Source organism: Mastacembelus armatus, chromosome 16 (assembly GCF_900324485.2).
Source record: "Mastacembelus armatus chromosome 16, fMasArm1.2, whole genome shotgun sequence".
NCBI lineage: Eukaryota > Metazoa > Chordata > Actinopteri > Synbranchiformes > Mastacembelidae > Mastacembelus > Mastacembelus armatus.
This window is the reverse complement of record NC_046648.1, coordinates 8,032,501-8,055,456: the sequence shown is the minus strand read 5'-3', so window position 1 is coordinate 8,055,456 and position 22,956 is coordinate 8,032,501. Positions and strand designations below refer to the sequence as shown.

General features: G+C 41.7%; 2 protein-coding genes across 4 annotated transcripts in view; both read right to left on the bottom strand.

Annotated features, from left to right (window-relative positions):
• rims2a (regulating synaptic membrane exocytosis 2a) overlaps nt 1-15,424 on the bottom strand; it is a 123,508-nt gene extending 108,084 nt beyond the window's left edge. For all 3 annotated transcript variants that reach the window (XM_026293157.1, XM_026293156.1, XM_026293158.1), the window contains exon 1: nt 15,225-15,424. In XM_026293157.1, the coding sequence (XP_026148942.1) occupies nt 15,225-15,424 (200 nt within the window). The remainder of the gene's footprint in view (nt 1-15,224) is intronic.
• A 2,095-nt stretch (nt 15,425-17,519) lies between these two features.
• dcaf13 (ddb1 and cul4 associated factor 13) overlaps nt 17,520-22,956 on the bottom strand; it is a 7,841-nt gene continuing 2,404 nt past the window's right edge. The window contains exons 8-11 of the mRNA XM_026294325.1: nt 22,581-22,745; nt 21,538-21,673; nt 18,610-18,773; nt 17,520-18,052 (exon numbers count right to left, since the gene is read on the bottom strand). Of these exons, the coding sequence (XP_026150110.1) occupies nt 17,965-18,052; nt 18,610-18,773; nt 21,538-21,673; nt 22,581-22,745 (553 nt within the window). The 3' untranslated portion in view covers nt 17,520-17,964. The remainder of the gene's footprint in view (nt 18,053-18,609; nt 18,774-21,537; nt 21,674-22,580; nt 22,746-22,956) is intronic.

Below are 22,956 nucleotides of genomic sequence, written 5' to 3'. Positions count from 1 at the left end.
TAAAGGGGTGAGATGGAGAGATGGCTTATTGTACCTTCTATACAGACAGCATGATGATTACACAGTCTGACAGTGAGAAGTCTGACGATATATTTCCTAATTAGCAGAGAATAGGGAGGAGAAAGGAAAGAGACTATATGATGCCATAATCTCACCCATAAACCTCTATTTTGCCACGAATGTACTAAGATAAATGGATTGATGTGACAGCTGTACGAGTCCTGAATAAGCAAAACCCCCCCCACTCAGAACAAGGTTGGCAACATGTCACGTGTAGCACAGCAGGTCCAGCAACAGCTGATGTGCATGTAACAGCTTGTAATGGGCAACAGAAATTGATCCCACTTAGAGTCAGTCAGTCAGCTATTCAGATGGCATGTCAACGCCTGGCACGGGGGGCCTAATATTTCATTAATACTGCAGTTAAAACATTTATGCACACATGGTCTGACAACAAGAAACATTTTGAGCAACAGAGTAAATCATTCTTTTCAGCTTGAGTCTAAATTACGGCACAAGACACACACACATCCCTTACTGTTTGAATCCTGTTGATACACAAACCGATAACCAAATATTGTATCCAAATCAAGTTTAAGGAGCTCCTCAAATCTGATTAGCCACAATACTTATCAAATATAATGGACTGGCAGTCAGGGGCAGCTAACACTGACATTTCAGCTCTAGTCTGAAATTCTGCCAGACCATTGTTTTGGTTTTATGGCCTATAACTTTTAGTTCTGTCTAAGATCCATTTCAAACAGCAATTATTCAGCATAATAATATAATAATAATAATAATATGGATAATAAACTGACTGTGCTGCCAGCACCAACAGGTAATAGAAAAATGTTGGTGAACATGTGGAGGAAAAAAACAGAGCCAGATGTTTCCGTCAGTTAGACAGCTAAACAGCTAAAAGAAGAGTGGGTGGGTGACACAAACATGAATCCAAATGAATGATACTGAATGTGACTCAGTGCCTTCTGGATATGTAAAACAGTTGTTAACACAATATTAACTTTAATAATGTGCTTACTCCTTGTTGCAAACCTATTAGCTCTGACAAGATACTGGGGTTTACCCTAGCTGCCATACAGCTCTGCTATTTAGCAATTCATTTCTTTGATAATTAATTTAATCTTATAACAATAGTTATCTGCGTCAATGTACCTACAGGAGTGTGAAGTGCTTTTTTCTTATTGTCAACAAATCTCTGAAACCCTAATTTTCTAGTCTGCCTCTATGATGCATTCAGTTGCTGGGCACTACTGTATCTTCAGTCACCAATGACATTTGGTGTGTACTGAAAGCACTATTGTGGCATTAACGTAAAATTAAATACAGTGCTCATGTTCATAATAAAAGAACATGTCACTTAGCTCAACAATGTGGCTCACTTTGGGTGTTTGGGTTTTTTGACAGCGATGGAGTTAGTGGCACTAAGAAACTAATCAGCAGCATTATTCTTTAAAATTGTGCTGGAAATTGATATTTAGATGTCATGAAAATGATGCAGGGAGCAGCTATAAAAGGTTACATTTTCCTTGTGCAGCCAGTTGTTTTAGTATCAATATGCCCACAGTGCTCTGAACTTCCACATACGCCACCCAGAGTGTACCAGGCCTGCGAAGCCAATCACTTTATCAGGTTTGTCCCTCCCTTTTCCTTCTCTTTGAGTATCTAATTGCTACTTTGGACCATTCTATATCCTGCTAGGTTACTATGCTTGCACACGTCTCTTCAATTCTTTTCCACACTCTCCATTGACCCTAGGTACTTAAAATCCTCCACCTTCTTCACCTCTACTCCCTGTAACCTCACCGTTCTACTTGAGTCCCTCTCATTTACACACATGTACTCTGTTTTACTGCAGCTAACCTTCATTCCTCTCCTTTCCAGAGCAAACCTCCACCTCTCTAGATTTTCCTCCACCTGCTGTCTGAAATCAGGGAAAACGTTCACTGAAGACTGCACTGCTGAATTCTGGTCTTGACATACAATTTATATGAGTGTTGTCTAGAAACATTTAATGAGAATGTTTTTGTTTGTTTTTAATTGCAGAATAAAATCAAACCAAATCAAAGACAACTGATGTGTGTGTGTGTGTGTGTGTGTGTGTGTGTGTGTGTGTATGCAATGTGTAATAAAGCCCATATTGATATATATATATATATAAAAAACAACAGCACTGAATTAGGAGATGTTAGCTAGGGAGCAGGAAGAAAATCATCACTACTCCAACCCAAACACCTCTGCAGAGTGGGTTGCCATACTCAAATCAGCATTATCCCTGCAGGGTATATAAAACAGAAATCCCCCACTGCGCCACCTTTACTGTACATTACCTGCAAATCTCCAAGAAAAGGAGTGCATGCACTAAAAATAGCTGCTTATTTAATGACAGGCGATTAGCTTTTGTGACACCTGTTCATTCTACCTCCCCAATAAATGTCAGGAGAATTGCTACTTAACACTTTCTCTCCAACTCAGTGAGGATTAGGCGCAAGGGATCGAGTGCTGATAACTTCCCCTGGCATTGGCCGCTGGCATTGCACAACAGGCAGAGCAGGAGCGACAGCGAGAGGGCAAGCGCCTCAGTGTGGAGGCGTTGGCCAGCCACCACAGCTGGGCCTTAGAAAGCACAGATAGGATTGAATCTGTGGGGCACACTCATCCCGAACAGGCAATCTAACAGCACACAAGCCAGACCTCCTGACCAAGGACTACTATTCAGATTGTCAAACAGGAGTTGGCAACAGCAGATTTCTGTGAGCAACGGGGAAGTGGCTAATCTGCTGCCAAATATAACTAAAATCCATCTGTTTCCTTAGATTACCTGCCAGGATTCAATTGAGCTACTCCATATCTCCCCTCCTGAGAGATTTCCAAGTGGCAAAGAGTCAGCTAATCACCCAGCACCCCACACATTCACAAGTGTTTTTCCATGTAAAGGCTAACAGTAAACATATGTCCAATGCTCATTTTAATATAGTTAGTTTATCATACACGTATCACCTATATGATCCACATTTAGTCAGAGGGTGTGATGCACTATGGTTACGTCCCACACATATGTACTTCTTTTCATACGGTAACGGTGTGTGTTTGAGCCTGTCTCCCTTTGTATGTGAAAGCTTGGTTTCTCCTGTCAGCCCACTGTATTCATCCTGACACAGACACATTTTATTCTGGCTGTCATCAGCACTTTCTTGGCAGCTGACATTGTCCCATGCTAACGTCACAACTCCTCCCATTCACAGCTCAACAGCTCCTGTGGGAATACTCTAGAAAGTCAGCCCTAACCCTTGCCATGACTAGGTCACCGCCCTCTGCATTAACCCAATCTCCAGCTCATATAGCCAGACACTGACTGCAGGCTCCAGGTTCTATGCTACATGGGTTGAGTTTTTAAACTCAAACAACAATTCTTTCCAGTCTTGCTATCACCATATTATTACTGATTTTACAGTCAGCAACATCCTGATCTCAACCTTTCCACCTGGTGAGGGACTATCCTGTAAATGGATGATCTTAGGTTTAATAAAAAAAAACACCTTCTATGAGCATCAGCTGAAAAAAGCTTAAACTGTAGTAGTAGTAGTAGTAGTAGTAGTAGTGAGGATCATGGTCTTCTTTCAGTTCTCTTCCCCTATCCAAACCTCTACCTCTACCTAATGAAGTCCCACCAATACAATATTCAAACACATAAAAACCATGATGATGTACTGAAACTGCAGTCAGCTGTCTGTGTCTCACCCAGGGCTATAATAATAGCCCAGCCGTGGCTAACAATAGACAGGTAATAGATACCCTGACTATTGTTGGCCCGGCTTGCTCTACTCTTTCCTGTGTCAATTCATCTCTACAATACGTCACTATTATCTTACTTAACTAAACGGCATAAAGTGTACACAGTCAGACAAGCACAGGGGCAACCTGATAACCCCCTCGCTACATACGGGTTACACCCATCGCTTTGCAGAAATATTGCTGTAGCTGTCATTTGATGTTACACACCCTTAAACTGTGGTATGCATTAACTCATGAAGTTACCATACACTGTACAGACTATATAACACATACCATAAAAGCTTCGTGGCACGTGGAGCCAAATAAACAGATGTGGCCACAATACGGGCGCAACTGAAATTAACTTGAACTTAATTGCTCTGAACATCTGTCCAGCGGCAGAAAGATCTGTTTTGACTTTGGCTGGTATAAAATCCCAAATCAAAGGATTCCCTTGCATTAGCTGCCTCTCCACACAGATTTAAAGCCAACCAGCCAACCAACCATTCAAGCAGCCGCCCACTCAAGGATAAGGCAACCAGCTTCTACTCACTGTCTACAGTAAACACAGGCAACCCCTCCTCCTCCTCATGGCCTGATGACTGGTGACTTTGCGTTTCCTGCTTTGAGATACCATTACAAATGCCTGTTTTTTATGTTTTACAACAAATGATTTCTATGTATTTGTGGAGTAAACCCTCCCCTACCAACCCCACCCCCACCCCTCACTGCACTAATACACATCCAGGCCATCTCAGCGTCACCATGGCGATAGCAGCAGTAGTGGGATGAGTGATATTAAGGGATTAATGGGAGATCCTCCATCAGACTTCAGTAGAGGAGCATGATGCTAGGATCACAACATCAGCTCTCACTGTATCCCTTCTGATCAGTGTCAGATGATGATGGAAAAAAAAACAAAACAAAAACAGGCCTCTTCACTGTTAGTGTCATGGGAGCCACTGTGAATACACATGTACGCATACAGACTGAATCACTAGAATAATGCATTTACAATACCACCTTCAGCCATAGAGTAAGCAGTGGTCTATATACTGCACAGTATGTCCTAGTCCAGGGACATACTGCTGCCTGGGTGTAGTATTTAAACAGTGGGCTTATATAAGGTTCATGGCTGCTTCAGTGTCGTCATCATGACGGTTACTCTTATCCACCCCTATCTATGTCAGTCAGTTGCATCTGTGATCTACCTACTGCAGCAACTTCTATAGCTCTGTAACGTTACTGAACATCTAACCCTCGATCCCTGCTAGACCTTTAAAAGCAATAACCATTTCAAAGCACTATGAGGTGAATCATAATGCCACAAGAGGGCAATACAAGTTGAAATAGAAATGATGTTCAGAGTAATAAACCAAAATAAAAAAAATAAATAAAAATGTATTGTATGATTATAGTGTTTATTTAAAAAAAAAAAAAAACGCCCCTATGATGTTGGCAGGGATTGAATAAGCAAATGTAAAGTTTACCAACAGAATCAGTGAATTAATCATTACATAATAAAGTCCAGTGAGGCCTCCACTGGACTAATGTGTATATGCATGTCTGTGTGCATGTGGTGGAAAAATACAGGGTGGCTGCATTTCTTTATAGAAAGTTTGAGGGGTTTTTTTGGCCATACAAAAGCATATTAGGAGGACCAGCTAGGCAGCATGCACATGTTTTGAGTCACCAGCTTGCACCTGCTCCAACCAGCTGAGTCTTGAATGAGCAGAGCACAGATGGACACACAAACACACACAGGAAAGGAGAGATTAGAGCATCCTGTGTAAACTACTGCTAGTAAATGTACCAGCTCACCCTCACACACACATAGAGAGAATATGTGTGCTAAGCAATTTTATTGCTTGCTCTAATTTTATTCATTTCATTTTAAACATCCTTTTGTGTTAGGAGCAGTCTACAATTTAAAACATGTCCAGCCTGCATCCAGCAAACAGACTCATTTCAGGTTCACTCTCACTAACAGGTCAAAATCTAGGACATAAATCTGCTGTTCTGAATCTACCACTAGATATCCTCCCATTCTTATGTCTGTATACATGAGAATAGACTGTAGTCAGCTAGAGCCAGAAGGTGACAAAGAAGGAGGGAAATCGTCTCACCTGGATATGTCCAAAGTTACAAGTTACTTTAATTTGTAAATTTTGGTTTATATAGAGATTAAATTAAAAATATTCTTGTGTAACTTTGGTTTGATTAACCTTATTGTTCATTACCACACTATTTTTCATTCAATATTCAATGGCAAGCTGCAGGAAGTCTTGAAGCCTGACACTGTTACCTTACAAACTAACACAAGTTCACTTAGCTCCACTTTCTTTAAGGTTTTTGTAGAATTCATTTGTTTATTCCTCTCAGTGTTGCTGTTAATGAAACAACTTACTACATGAGCATTAAAATGAAACAGCACTTAATCCCTCTTCATGTCTTATTCTTGGCTGATGCTTGTAGTGTGAGCTTTGTCTTGGCCTTCCTGGATGCCTAAATGACTCCAGGCTTTGCTGCCTGTTTAATTTGCTGCCTGGCTGCTCGCTGGCCATGACAGAAAGCTCGATGTCTCCTCTATTATTAGTCCAACAACAAGAGGGTTCCCACTTTTGAGATGACTAAGTTCCACCTTTAGTAACAGGCCATTCAACTGTCTCTTGCTTTGTCTGTCTATGTTTCTGTGTCCTTCTCCTATTTTCATTCTGTGTCTGCTCACAGTACATCCATACACACTGTAACTGTAAAAATTCTTTGGTTGCACACGCACTACTTTAATGAAGGATATACAGGCCTTCACGTAAAACTAGACTTTAGTATTGTACAGCAGAGTTGACAAAGTGTAATAGATTTTCAATTCAAACACCATCCACAGAGTAAGACCAACTTCTTTTCCTTTCAGGTTACTCCCATCCAGGGTCACCACAGCAGATCAATTGATCCAAATTGTGGATCTGGCACACATTTTACACCAGATGCCCTTCCTGACACAACCTCTGTGTCTGAGGATAGCGGCCTTTTAGGTTGGTCTCCCATCCAAGTACTAACCAGGCATGGCCCCACTTAGCTTCCAAGAGCAGATGCTATTGGGCACTCGCACTCCAGTGCAGCTGCAGAGTAAGACTAAATAACTAGTCAAAATGCTGAAAACCTGAAAAAAAAATTGGTTTGAAGCCTCTGCTGTACAGAGTGGAGACATGGCTTTTCTCTGACCTCTCAGGGTTCAACAACCATAAACCAAACCCCGAGGGAATGTCACAGGGGAAAGAAAAGGCATCACACCACACCTCAGTAAGTGTAATTATCTCCACTGACAGGACACCTGTCCCACAGCCTTTGCAGTTTCAAAAAATCAGTAGCACACATTACCTGTTGCGTATCTGCATTAACACGTGCAGTGTAAAGCCCATTATTCTGTTGTAATGCATTTGCGTCAAATGTATCATCACACTAGTCTGGGCTTTTGAGAGATACATTTAACAAAAACGATGCCAGCTATTCTAAAGCAGCACATATGTTCCACAGATGCACTAGGTTTTCCCTTAGAACGTAAGATGCTATATATCTTCCTCTACACTGACTCTACTCAGGGTGGATGGGGATGGAGGAATACCAGTAAAAGTCATAAAATGGTCCCTTCTCAGCACCTTTTATCCTTATGTTACTACACGTTTTGCTGTTATTGGCCTAGGCTGTCTTTTGCATTGTCTGCTCATTTTTCTTTGTTTGTTTGTTTTTCTCCTTTGTGAAGTATGAACTGCCTTTGTGTTGCATTGCATTGGTCTGGCTTGTTATGACACTTATTTAATAAAAGTGACACATTATGGCCAGGCACGTGCACACATAGACTTCAAAGGGGGCTTGGGCGCATCCCTTTTTTCTTCTTCAAGAGAAAGTGTCCTCTTTTCTGGGGAGTTTTTTTTTTTTTTTTTTAAATAAATGAATATATGTATATATGAATGTGTGTGTGTGTGTTTTTGTTTACACACAGCTTTCCCTGTCAAAGAAATAAAAAATCAAAATATAAGGTCAGGACGATAAATGTTGGGACTGTTCCGACGCCTGTCTCCCCTTCGTGTCTCTAAAAGTCGAAGTCTTCGTATTTACAGCTAATTATCCAAAAAACAAAACACAAGTATAATTAATTTGTCTTGCTAACATCCATGACTCATGAGCTACCATGTAATAAGTTAGCTTAAGTTTAGCTAAGGCAATATATCATGGGCATAAAGGCTAACTTAACAGAGAAACCATAGCTGAATACAGTAAAACTAATATCGTCAGAATCACCACAGGCTCAGGATATACAAATCAGTAAAACAATCGCTTAGTTTCCTTTGTTGTTGCCTGTTCTTGTGATAAAATTGGTGAATGCTAAAGAAGACCATGGTCTCTATGTGAACTGAAAAATGTGAAAATGAAAGAATATGAAACAACTGGATGACTGTGAGGGAATTAAAATAAATTGGTAAGGAAATCAGAGTTGTGTTAATATATTTAACGTTTTGTTTAGAAAAAACTTAATTATTTTTTTCTACATGGCCCCCTGCCCCTCAAAATGTCTGTGCACGTCCTTGATTGATGGCAAATTCAACTGTATTTTCACATAAAAACTAGAGTACATACAATACTTTCTGCTCCAAGGATATGTATTGTTATTACTCTTTGATGCAGTGTAATACTGTATACATTACTACACAAGTACAACATGTTTTGTACTAGTTACCACAACCTTATCCTAAAACTACTCCCCTCTGTCATTGTTTAAATTTCACAGCAAGAGGCAGGAAAATCCCTTCAAACTTTCCTTGACGGATGAGAGCCCACAAGAGAATAAAACCTGTGCTGATGAATGCAAATGTTATTTAGAACAAAGCATTGGGAGACAATAGAGAACGATGCTGTGCTGCGCCATGTGAGGAGAATAGCAGGCTATAGGAGATGGCGGCTCTGTCAATCAGGACTGTGGCTGTCATATCAGCAGCGAGACCTGATAGCATCTCAGACGTCAATGTCTCTCCTCTCATTTTCTCCCTGATGTTCTCCTCTCCTTTCCTGTCCTCTCTTCTCCTCTCGCCCCCTGTCCCTTCTCATTTCCTCTGCTCTCTTCTATGTGAACCTGTCCAACACTTTTCCTTTACCCTGCCATCTCTTCTCCTTTCCTATGCCTTCATAACTTATACTTATTCGTTTTTTGCCTACATATTGTGACTCAACAGAATATAAATGAAACCTATGAAACCTATGAAAAAAGTAAACAAAAAAAAAAAAACAACTATGAATTTATTGCACTAAAAAACACTTTTGGAACAAAAATTTCTTCACCTGTGCTCTACTGTCCAAAAATGATCACATCTAACCATCCATCCATTATCTATACCCACTTAATCCTAATTAGAGTCATAGGGATCAGCTGGAGCCTATCCCAGCTCTCTTTGGGTGAAAGGCAGGGGTACACCCTGGACAGGTCACCAGTCCATCACAGGGCCACATAGAGACAAACAACCTCACACACTCACACTCACTACTATGGGCAATTTAGAGTCACCAATCACCAATCAAATACATGTTTTTGGATTGTGGGAGGAAACCAGAGTTCCCGGAGTAAACCCACACAAGCACAGGGAGAACATTTAAACTCCACACGGAAAGGTCCGTGTGGAGTTTGACGGGTTGCGAACCCAAGCCCTTCTTGCTGTGAGGCAATAGTGCTAACCAATAAAACTCTGATAAATGTGTCTTAATACTTGGATGAAAATAGTCACACTATAACACTACTTCTGTTTGAATGGTGTTCGCTTAAAACTGCATATCTCTTCTATTAAAGTATATTTCTCAGATAAAAACTGTTAAAATATTGTAATAAAACCACATATTTATGGCCCATTTTTTACATAGAACTGGGGTTAAGTGCCATGGACAGGGTAAAATACTCACAAAATAATAAGAGGCAGACTGGCACTGTACGTTTTAGTTTCTTCATGGTACAGAAGAAACTATTAATACAAAACGAAGAAACTCGCTCAACCCAATTTACATTACTTGGTGCTAAATTCCTCCCACAGGTTTGTATGAGGAATTTACCTTGTCTTGTTTCCTGTAATGCATTGTTTTACAATGCACTGGTAATATTGAGTCTGTTTGGTGGTTTTGACAATGGTGATGTATGGGCTTCCCCACTGGATACACTGTTACACCTGATTAATTTATATAGTTCATCTGTGTGTGAACATTGCATCACGGGGCACGCTGAAGAAAGGTGTCAGCCTGAAATGTTTGTGATGTAATAAATTAGGTATTTTTTTATTGGAGTGCTGTCCTGATCCTGATGGATAGCTGAAACTATTAGCACTGGGATTTTGACTGTGAGATAAATCTGTAGCCTACATTCATACACCTTGGCCAACTGGGGACGGGATAAAATACACTGCAAAGCAAATCTAGACAGAAAAAGAGCACATTGAAGTACAGAACTAGAGGCAGTTGACATATACAATAGGTTAATGGCTGAAATGTAAAACAGGCAAATGGACACAGGAGCCTCGACACAAACTCAACTTCCCTTCCACAGCTTCACTAGCACAGTATGCACAACTAATATCATTTTAATAATGGCAATAGTGTTCTACCCAGAGCTCCTGTCCACCTAAACTAAACTACATGACAACATGCCAGATTTCCATAACAAGAACAGTGTTACTTTAATTAGCATGATTATGTATTCATGTGGCATGTGCTGTGCTACAGACAAGCATCCGCTTTTCCTCTCTCCCTCTCCCTCCCTGCCTCTCTCTCTCCCTCCCTCCCTCTCTCTCTCTCTCCCTCCCTCCCTCTCTCTCTCTCCCTCCCTCCCTCTCTCTCTCTCCCTCCCTCCCTCTCTCTCCCTCCCTCCCTCTCTCTCTCTCCCTCCCTCCCTCCCTCTCTCTCTCTCTCTCTCTCTCTCTCTCTCGTCCTCCCTCCCTCCCTCCCTTCCTCTCTCCCTCTCTCCCTTAGGGAAAGTGAAGGGGGATGGGAGACTGGAGCACCCATGACAGAATCTGTTCTTTGCATGGGAAGGCGAGTGAACATGGGTGAGTGAGCTAAGGGAGCAAGCGAAAGGCAAAGTGTGTGTGTGTGTGTAAATATACATATATAATATATAATGCTATAATGCTATAACATATATATACATATATGTGTGTGTGAATTTAGATAGACAGATAGATAGATAGATTACTCTGACTCCAGTTCATGTTTGCAGTACTGACACAACTTGTTTTCTCTTTGTCTAAACAACTTTGTGTAAACAAGTTTCACTGGCCAGGGTTGTGGTTATTTAGTCTGTATCTAGTTAAAGTTTTTCTCCGTTTTCAGATGCTTAGACCTCTATAATGTGTGTGTGTAGCGCTCTACCACTGACTCTCTCAGACAGGCTGAGAGCCTATAGCCTCCAGGGACACAGGACCTCTCTCTAGCGCTGACCCCAGCTTGTACACTGAGCTCTCTAGCATTATCAGATAAATGACCGGCATAGTGAAACGAGGTGTGTGAATGTGCACGTGTGCTGGGGGCAGAGGAGTGGTGGGGGGGGGGGGGGGGGGGTAACAAAAAAAGACATGGGACATGATCAATCAAATTCTACATCAGTGCTCTTCATGTTGAAAGCACATACACTGATCCTTGTATCTCTCACCAAAATGAGATTCCTAACCCTTGAACAGTTTAGTCACCTTACAGTCATTATGAAATAAACAGATTATCACTAGTACCTTTCTGTGCGCACTGGAGTATAACTGTGTAAATATTACTACATAATACAATCCAGTACTGTACGTAGTTGCAGTGTACACAGAAAAAATATGATGCTGCAAAAAAGGCAATACGGCTAAAATGAAAGGGGCACCTCACTAATTTTGTGTATTATGATCAATTGTGATCAAAGTCCTTCTCATCCCATGAAAACAAATCTGTAGGTCAGAGTCAGAAAAAAAAACCTAATGATGTCATACATAGCTTGGATTGATCTACCAACATTTAATAGGAAGTGGTTGGTGATGACAAACTGAAGTTGTTGAGTTTGAAAATTCAGGAGCTTTTACCAGGGGTCTAAAAGAAAAATGCATTGTGGGATTGTAGGATACAATGTTTTTTGGAACCTAACCCATATTATGGATTAAAAGTCTGGACAACTCTCCTTTTACTGCTTTGATTTTGACAATCCATTTCTACTCCACGCAGCTGGAAGTGCATTGCTGATACAGTACTACCAAAAATATTTTACTTTCATATTTCAATTTACTTAGTCATCATTTTACAAAAATCACCATACTGCCATGATACGATTACACTGAAAGCTGAGAAATAAAAATATTGCAGCCATATGTGAAAAGAGTGTGCAAGTAAATACCCAAATTTCAAGAACTACTTTGATTCAAAATAGGGGCCCCTGGGACAAAAACGAGCTCACATGTTCGTCATTAAAAAAAACAACATTCTATTGCCCCTAATATATATTGCATTGCCAGATACCAGAAACACGACAGGTGCACAGGGCATCTTTCATCTTATGCAATAAAATGGGGGAGCCTAAATAGACAGAGAAGCAGACACCCCAGAGCCCTGGAATAGCTGCATCTCAGTGGGAGTCCCACATACAAGGAAGCCAGCATAATTAGCACTGTCAAAGGAGGTCCCTGAACAAATGACACAGCCTCCCCAATCCATGAGCTGAACACTGTCAGAGGCAACACCAGGAACTGGGATATTTACTGGGATGTTAGTTATGTGGTTGTTAAAAAAGCAAATTATGTCTGTCTGTTGGAGTAATTATCACCTACAGTCTCTAGTTCAACAAGGGGTTTGAATGAGTTGGAGTCAGGATGGAATAGAGAGGTCAGTAGGGGGTCAGTGTCACGGTGGGTGGGGGTGCGAGTCCCATAAACATTATTACTGTATTCCTGAGGGACTCAGTCAGCTATGGGCAGACAAGCGAGCTTTTATTTTCTTTTAGTGTAACAAATGCAATGATCTATAGGACACAGTTATAAGAATGTACAGACCTCAACATATTGACTTCTCACTTTTGTAAATACAGGCATATACATACACAGGCCTCCTAAGAATGAGAAGGCTAGGATAGAGGAGTAGCTAATTACATGCAAGTCAGCTGCGGTGGATTTCCATCCACGCTCTCTGTAGCACCTCCAGTGAGATGACAGCAAGTTGGCAAGCCCTGCAGCTGGAGGCTCTCTCCCTCTCTCTTTTCCATCCCTCCATCCTCCCAGGATTCCCTCTGTTAGATTACACACTTCGATGTTCAAACTGCCATTTCCCCGAAAAGCCATTCAAGCCGCTGTGGGATTGGACTGTGACTTCGACAGCGCATATGCATGGGCTATAGGGTTGGATGTTGCAGTGCGGGTGTTTGTCTCCGACACTGCTGAACCTGCTACACACCATCCAATGACAAGTTAATCCGCTGCAGTTGTACCTACTCCAGGGCTGAGCATATTAATGCTGCTTCAGGATATGTTATGCTTGAATGATTCATAGGTAAAGAAAGTGGGGATTTACTGTTGTGATGACTCATGATGAGTCAACTTGTATGTAAAGAAGGAGCATATTAAAAATCAAACTCATTTGAAATCTCAGTATGAAAAATCGCCAGCGAGCTTGACTATTAGGCCAGGAAGAGGTCAGGAGAGCGCATTAAAATGTCTCAGCAAACAGCAAAATGGTGGCAGCCAGCCATTGGTAGTAACTCCATGTCTTTTGTCAGATGTTGTGGTTAGGGTTAGGTTGTTGAGCTCAAAGCCCATCTAACCGGGATGTGCAGTCGAGAAGTCGGAGTAGAAACACAAATGAGGTTAAAACCAAAGGCCTCTTTGACCTGGTGACGTTTTCTTTTGGCGTAATCAGAGTTACCTAACATTATAGTGAGACAGTCCGTCAGTCAGTCATGCCCCTTGCAAAGAAACAGTCTCTTCTGCCCATGCTCAGTCATGACAAGGCTTTGACATCACTATCAGACTAGGAATGACTAAAACTGACAATCCCCTTTTCCTCAGAGAAACAGAAATAGGAAAAAAAAAAAACTCAGCTATCGGGGAGGAGGGGTGCAGACAATGAAAGGAGAGGGAAGGCGGAAAACGCCTGGATGAATCACACAGCATGCACTGCAGCAGCTGAGGAGGTAGCCCTGTCTTGGAGTACATGAGTCATGTTTAGCATGCAGCAGCACTAGGTAGGGGTTGCACAACTTTTTCTCCATTAGGAACGCTGCCTCAGTGCAAACATTACCCTGATGATGGAAAACAACAGCTCTAATGCCTCTAAAAAGCTCCCAGTGATAGTGGCACACTTCTCCTTCACTACAGTCACTGGCACCTGCTGGGAGGCTGCAGCACCAGTAAGCCTGTCACTAGCAGAACTGTACATGCACTAATCATCACCTAAAACAATAATAATCATTAACTAAGGGTCGATGTTAAGAGTCGATGTAATATCTCCTGCTTTATGAGCAGGCATGCACGTGCATCCTTTTCACTGACTGTAAGAAAATCAACAGGATGGAAACTTTTAAGGCTGCAGCCCCTGAAACCCTTCGCTCTCCATTAGCCCGGCTTCCCAAAAAAAAAGGTCAAAGTCATTTTATGATTGCCAGCACTGAGTGCGTTTTTATAACCGGGGCAGTGACACGGAGGGTGATGCTCCACCATAAAGCGGAGTTATGGCTCATACTGTAAATGTTAAAGCGGTGATGACGGGAACGCTCCGGTCCACCTTAAAGCCTCAAGCGGACAGCGCCGTGGTGCTGAAACTGCTTCGAGCCACATCTGTACGTCAGAGGAAGGAGAGCGAGGGGGGGGGATCGACAGGATCTACCGAGACTTTAACGTTGAAATCTCTCTCTCTCTCTCACTCACACACACACACACACACACACACACACACACACACACACACACACACACGCACACACACACACACGGTGTACGCCATCGCCGCAAAGGACACTTTAACTGATCTTTCCACTGTCATATTGTGTAATCCGGGTGACGTTCGTGGGGAAAGGTTAAGCAACTTGGCGTGCTTTTTACGTGAAAATGGCGCCCGTTGCTGCTAACCCAGCCCATTATAGTAGAGCTACAACAACAAAGTGGGGCAACGAGGTTCAAGTGTCTGCCGCATTATAACCCCCCCCCCCCAACCACCAAATCCTCCTCCACCACCCCCCCCAGCCCGTAACATACAGTCTTTTCCACATGGGTCCAGAAATGATAACCACGTGAGGGGACGCTTCGTCTCACCTGGTGCTCGACTATTAAAACTCTGGCTTGGATGTCAAGGGGCGACCTGACCCATCAGCATGTCACATTAAGACCACTACACCAAACACAGCCCACTAACAGCCAACACTCCCACTATCTCCGCCGCTTTCTTACTTTAACATCGACTGTTCGTTCGCTTCCTCCTTTCTCTGTCGGTCCATGACACCGAGGATGATCTTCCTCTCCTCCTCGGTAAGGTGGCTGAGGTCCGGCATCTCCGGCATGGCGCCGGCCGCTGAGGCGGCAGCAGCAGCAGCAGCAGCGGCAGCAGCAGCAGGGCCCGGGCCGCCCCGTGGCCCGTGTGGAGCAGACATCTTTTTACACAGTGGCTAAAAAGGAGAAAAGCACCGTCAGCCAGCAGCTTTCTGGGCCATATATATAAATGTATACTGTTACATTTCATGCTGCCAAAATTCAAAGTGGCGGACGGGTTTGTCGGAGGCACCGCGGCTTACACACGGGCATGACATCTGGCTTTAGGAGCAACATGCACATATGACACCGGGCTGCAGAAATAAGCGTCAAAATCTGAATTACAGGCTTCACCCGCAGCTACTACATGCTCATGGCAGGGTTATCATACAGGCTGAGCCCCTGCTGTCAACTGGGCTTTCGCCTCCTGTTCGAGCTGCTGCAGGTTGAAACGTCAAATTTACACGCGAGAATTTCTGAAACAGAAAACACCGAACATTAGAAACGGACGTCCTCACAAGAAGTGCAAAGGCTGCAGGCTGCAGGCTTCAGGTATTCCAAACACAAGCCTCCATCCATCCAGAGGCTTAAAAAGGAGGAAAACACAGGATTAAAAAAAACAAAACAAAAACTCTTGCCTTTTATTTTGCAGTCATGTTAAATCCTGTCTAACCCATCGCTGCCATCCTTTAGAAATGTTTGACTCGCATGCTGGAATATAAGGTGCCCTGTGCGTCCTTGTTTGCTGTCGGCTTATTAGTCCTTAAACCCTCCCCCGTCACTCTGGCCAGCTCGCTTTCCTCCACCTTGGTAATATTTGATGATTTCTCAAATGCACAAAAAAATGGATGCAATAAAAGTGTATGTGTGTGTGTGTGAGTGAGTGTGTGTGTGTGTGTGTGTGAGCGAGAGTCCGAGTGAGTAAGAGAGAAAGAGAGAGAGAGAGCGAGAGAGAGAGGAAGAGGAGGTGGAGCGATCGGGGACACGTAAGAAAATAAAGCGGGGACGCGCCGGAGCTTCATTGACAGCAGGCGGATAGTGGCCGCAAAAACACGGACTGGAGGGCCCCGTGTGCGGCGGGAGCAGCGTGCATATTTCATAACCACACCGTGAGCACCGTGAGAGAGAGGGAAAGATAAATATTCAACGTGACTGGTGACGGTTACTGCAGGTGTGGCAGGAGTTCCGGTCAAGACGCCGGTTTTAATACCAGATGAGACTGAAATCAGAGGAGGCTTTTTTTTAAGCAAAAACTTACTGAATCCAGCTTCTATAATGTAAATATTTTATATATATATATATATATACACACACACACACACATACACACACTTCCTTAAAGCAAAAATGGATTTCACTGCACTGTTAGTCATAGGCTGCCATATGCCTTTTACCTACATTTCCTGTCATTTTGTAAACCCATGATAGATCAGTTCTTTAAGAAATTAGAGGAATATTTATGAACAAGTGGACCAATGCACTCCTAGCAAATCCAGAAAGGTCTTTAAACTAAATACTACAGGTATCACATTTGATAGTAGTAAACAATCAGCAGTATAATCAAAATGGACTTTATCTGCAGCACACCATACTGCATCACTCTGTCTCTGACTGCACCACAATGTTCATGTCAAAGCCTGTGCAAACCCTTTCCATAGCTACTCTCAGGTGATTTCAAATCCATCTTGTGTATCCCAGGACTCTCAGGCTGCAGTGACCATAGGATTGGAAGGACAATGTTAAGAGGATAGAGCCTCTACCTCATTAGGGTTGTAAGTAAATTAGCATTAGCCTGCAGGGATGTGCAGCCACAAATCAAACAAGCAGGATGTTGGCGTTAAAAGTTTGGATTCTGAAAAATTCAAATCAGTTTCTTTCAAATTACCTGTTTTCTCAGCAATACATTAGTTTAGAAGCTTATGATGAATACACATGGGTGATGGTTCCATACATGCAGGAGTGTAACGTGTTTTCTTTAAAAATGTTACCTTGCTCAGAGGGAATTTAGAACAAACTTTCCTTAAGCCCATTTAAGTGAATGATTTATGTTCAAACTGCAAAAAAAAAAAAAAAAAAAAAAAGAATAGAATGGTCATGGATAGTCATGAGACGCTTCACCCTATGGTCGTTTTCACAAAAGAACTGTAGCACATTCTTTGAACTTCATTCCTACTAAAAAAGAGCAACTAATAAAACCATAATGAATACAGTTGCATGTTATGATGCAAATAGACACCAAGTCAAATATAATTCTGTAAATAGTCCATCAAATTTAATCTTTGTACTTTACAGTGGTTGTATATCCTGTGATGAAAAATCCTTATTTCCTTGAAGTAAAATATTGACTATTTATCAGACACAGGACCAAAACTGGAAGTTACAGCAGAACCTGAATCAAGAAAATCCTAACCAATACAAAGGAAGAAGCAAGGCTGATGTTTGCCTTAGTCACATGAGAAGATGGATGCTTTACTGTTCTTGTCTTTGTCCTCAGTGTAAGGCAGAGCTTGTCGATTTAAAGTCTTTTCTCACTATTAAAAGGTTTCAGCATTTTTATCAATAACTGAGGGAAGTCTGAATGTGTCCCATAAGGATGATACTGGGCTCCACCTCATCTGTTGATGGTAGTTCCTGGGTCTTCTGTTCTTTTCTCCAGCTCTGTTTATTGCACCACATTGACAACATGTTTCTCCTTCTCAGAAACCACAGGGACAGTTCCGGGTTTGCTGTGTTTGCGGACATTCCTCTCCCTGGAAAAGAAAACAGAAAGAGCAGTCAATAACTCAATCTGCTGGTGAGAATATTCAGGAAATGATATAGGGATGAGTAAACAGAAAGGAGGTGGGAGGAAGAGATTAAGTATAAGCCTAATGACCTAACACCTATGCCACTGACCACGCTAACGTACCAAGAAAATAATGCGTTAAGCATAGACAGCAAATCATTCCTAGTCCAAACATGTCGGACATATCATGATGGTGGCAGTAATTAATAAAAACAGAGCAGCAGATTGTGTTATGAATCACTGGATGACAGGGCAAACTGGGACAATCAATCCATCATACAATCTGTACATGAGTATACACGCAGTGAATATTGAAGCCACATCATAGAGGGCAGTGCCCTCTGTGAGATTTTCCATTAGGGTGGTATGACTACATTGGCCAAACCTATCCTGGCTAGCAGCCCAGGTCACCCTCTACATGGACACAGAGGGGACTTCATGCCATTTATATAAATACATTAGCAAGCTCAAATTCTATCCCAAAAACTACATTACAGTTGGCAAAAGGGGGGGGGAGCATACTTTCTACGACGCGCTTCTTTCATAACCCTCAGCTCCTTGGCCTGGTGGTAGATGCTCTTGGGTAGATGTCGGTGATGTGAAATACGTCTGATCTGCGGATGGTGCTGGAACTTCTCTTTCAGCTTCTGACTGTAGTGGACAGCCTTCCTCTCTCTGGGTGCCAGCTGGAGGACGTCAGAGAGGACGAGAATAAAAAAGGGACAAGAGAAGAGTGGAGACAGAGTCGGAACAGGACAAAGTGACGAGAAGAAATGAAAGATGATTTAGTGAAGAGAAACTAAATGGGACCAGACCAGAAACTGTTTACTGGGTGACACTACTCACTATCAAACAGTGATCAAACAGCTCAAGTTTTACACTGATACAGAGCCTGTGTCCCAAATAAATGACACAGTAGTTCAAATATAAACACTAATCATTTTCTGATCCAACACAGTATTTCAGGTAGACAAACAGAAATCTGGATTTTCTTGCTAATGATGAGACACACCAAATCATCATCTTCTGCTAGTTAAACAAGCCCATGCAAGTCTAAAAAGATGTAGTCTGCACTGTTCTTAGGTGATATTTTAAGGACTAAGAATTAGTATGCTGATTTACATCATAAAATGTTGGCTAGCACAGTAAACAGTAACTTCGGCTTGACAAGCGACTCATTCAAAACTAAATCAATGTCTGTTAAAAAGTGAAGACACCAGCTAAACAACATCCCTCCCTCTCCATTTCTCATAAAAACCATCAGCTACTTGCCTTGTCTTGGCTGAGGCCTTTCTCCTCTGAGGCTTTTATTCTAATTAAAAGCAATGATTTGTCTCAGATTCAATTTGCTGGAGAAGAGCTGTTAGATGCTGATCCTGTTGGACTAAATTAATTCCCCTGGATACACACACACAGTTAGTCTGCTAAACACTGTGTTTGTATAATCTCAACAAGCTTCATATGAGAGAGCAGAGGATGATGCTTCTCGTGGATTCAGTGTGAAATACTAACAGTGCCGTTACTTCTGGGGTTCCCCTTGTAGCGAGCACGATTTGCTGTGGTGATAAAATGCTGCTAAAAATTAATGACTGCAACATAGAGACGACAACCAAAGACTACGGGGCGACAGATGTCAGATGGCAGTGGTGTGAGGGAAAACACAGCCACAAACAAAGCAGCATACACTGAATAGAGCTGTCACTGTCAAGGTGTAAACATACCTCAGAATCTTGCTCTGTAAGATCAAAATTAAGCCACTGGTCTTTTGGCCATGGTAGAAATTCATAATTTTATCAGTTATAACATTGCATTAGCCCAAGTGAGAAGAAGGGCAGAAACAAAAACAATACAACAATAAAAAAAGGTGGTAAACAACCAAGTAGTTTTGTTAGATTATTCAAACCGAAATATCTGAAGATATAGCGAAAGTCAGAGTACCTTCCATGTCATTAATAATAAGCCATTGCACTCACACAGACAAGCTAAGTATCTTTATTATTATTTTTTAACTTAATGGCTGAAATGCCACACATTTTTCTCATCAGGTCCTTTTTCTCTTCATCACTATTCACATCAACACACCATGTCCACAAAGGATGCAGACCTTTGACTTCTTTTCTCGCAATGTTACCATGTTCCCTGATGTCAGTTCACACCATGGTAAGTACAGGGTTACTATAAGTCAAAGAAACAATGGAGAAACCAACAAAAATAAGACCTGATTTGCAATCAAACCACAACTATTCTCACCACAAGATCTATTTCTCTTCCAGATAAAGCGCCTTAAAATAGATGAAAGCAGCACCTCTTCATTACATCGGTGGAGCAAACAGATGTCAAACACAGAACATCAATCAAATGATTCAGCTAGTTTTCCAACCTTAAACAAATGGGCAGTGATGAGTCAATGTTTCACAGAAAAGAGGAAATAAATTTTGACCAAATGAAACTAAACAGGGACTATGTGACTCAACATGTTGCAAACGTTCCCTTCAGTCCAGTATGATGCCTTCACATATAGACAAATCCTTAATTCAGCATTTCTTGGTAATTAAAGATGCTCTCAGTACAATTTGACTGTTAATGCTTCATTATGTTCAGAGTGGCCCACTTTAAGAGATTGGCCGATTTAAACTGCTGATAGGAGCAGCCCTTGTCTGATCTCTTTAAGTGCAAAGCTTTCGAATAAATCTTGTCTTACACAGTGAGAGTAAAATAGGTGCCAAAAGAGGGGCAATTTTCCACTCTGAAGTTGCATTATGAGAATAAGCAAGACTGAATCAAGTTAGGAATGAAAGATGGCTCTTGGATATGTCACATGAGATGCCATTGATCTTTATTATTCAGCTATGACTGGGATCTGGGGTACTGGAACACTGCCCGGCATTTTACAGCAGCTTTATTTGACGGCTGAGTGTAACAACATTAAGGGCCTAATTTCTGCTAACAGACTCTTTGTTATCTGAATACAATACATGTGGCTTTCACTAAACAGAGAAATTAAAAGTCAGGATGGGTGTGTCTAGAAAGGGATATGGTCTTTCAGCTGAATTTTCTGTTTGTGATTTGTCAAACAACTGCACAACCATCTGAGTTCCACCTGCCATGAGATCCACTGTGCCAATTGGTACATTGTACTTATGGAGAGTGATTCTACCCTAGTCAGCATCCATCAGGGTATTAATGGTAAGTGCCGAGGCTCCTGGCATAGTCGCCCACTCTAGCACTACGGAGGAGGGCCCAGAGCAACGACTGTGTCGAAGAATGCAGCTAGCTCATAAAACTAAATCAGATAATACAGTGGAGAATACACTGGAGGGAGATAGAGTACGACTGACGGCAAAGTTAAATACAGCTGTTGACTGGTCGCAAACATTGTGATGAAGAATCAAGACACAGTAAGTGGGCTTTTGTGAAAGCAGTAATGATATAGCAAAGACAAGAACTCACCACTCCTAATTTCTCAGCTGCATTGGCTTTCCACAGTCGGATGTTCATCTCGTCAGACCCACTCAGGATGTACTTATTGTCTGCCGACCATTTTATACAGATGACATGCTGCATGCGTTTGGTGTGGTAGACTTCCCTGAATCACAAAAAACAAACAAACAAAAAAAAAACAAAGAAAATGAGGGAATACATTGACCAGTTGCTCTAACACTCAAAAGTAAAATATGATTTCTTAGATTGTAGCAATGAAGCATTGGCTGGATTAGAAACAGAAATGAAGTCATGGTGTAATGAAGCCAGTCAAAACAAACAAGCCCTCCAAATAACAATGTAAGTTGTTTGTCCATGCCCTATCAGAGGGCACATCCAATTGCTTTCTGATCTGATGCCCCGGGCTAAGACAGGGGTCTATTTTCAGTTTTGGTTAAAGAAAACCAGTATAAAAGTGTTCCATCACTCGATAATGTTTCACTTTCACTACTCAAGGACTATGTCACCTGAACATACTGTACATATGTGTTGCTGTAAAGGCCAGTAATGTCAAAGACAATAACACACTGTCAAAACACACATTTATTTTAATGTGGTCTGTTTCTCCGAAACATACAGCTGATGTGGTCGCTTTTGCATTGCTTTTCCAATGTGTTTTTTCCTGTCAGTCTCTGTTTACCAACAAACCACAGCTAATGTTTTTAATGTTTTTGTGGTTGAGAAGTTGACTCAAAACAATTAACATCCCAACATTAGCTTTGCCAGCTAAATATCATCAGCTATGCAAGTCAATCTGCCTTTTTTTTTTTAAATCACAGATTAGTCGCTATAACTCACTCGACATGCTCTGATCATGAATATAGAATATAGGAAATGTAAAGACCAGATATATTACTAATACCATTGACTGTCACTGACATACTAAAAAGAAAACCTGTATTACAGACTCTCCCGTGGCTCATAGCAAAGATGGACTATGAACCAGTAATACCATCACAGGAACCCTCTAAAGCAATGCCTGTGATGAGCTATTTCTAACTAATGTTACTGACCTGCTGTGGCCGCCATCTTTAGCGAAGATGCGGATGGTCTTATCAAAACTGGCAGATACAAATTCCTTCCCGGTGGGAGAGTAGTCAACATCCAGTACTGCAGAGACATGGTCCATGTGCACTGTGAGTGGCCGGTCTAGGTACCTCATGTCATATGTGTAGAGGCTAGTGAAAAAGAGATCCAACAATTACTCCTTTTAGAGACACTGTTTACATGTAACAATTTCATTTCACTTAGTCAAAAAAAAAAAAAAAAGCAGAATGTATATTTATATATATATATATTTTTTTTTTTTTAAGTAGAAAACACCACCAAATAATACATGTCCATTTTTGTAAATCATTGTAGAAAGCTGTCTTGTTTACATTAGGGCCT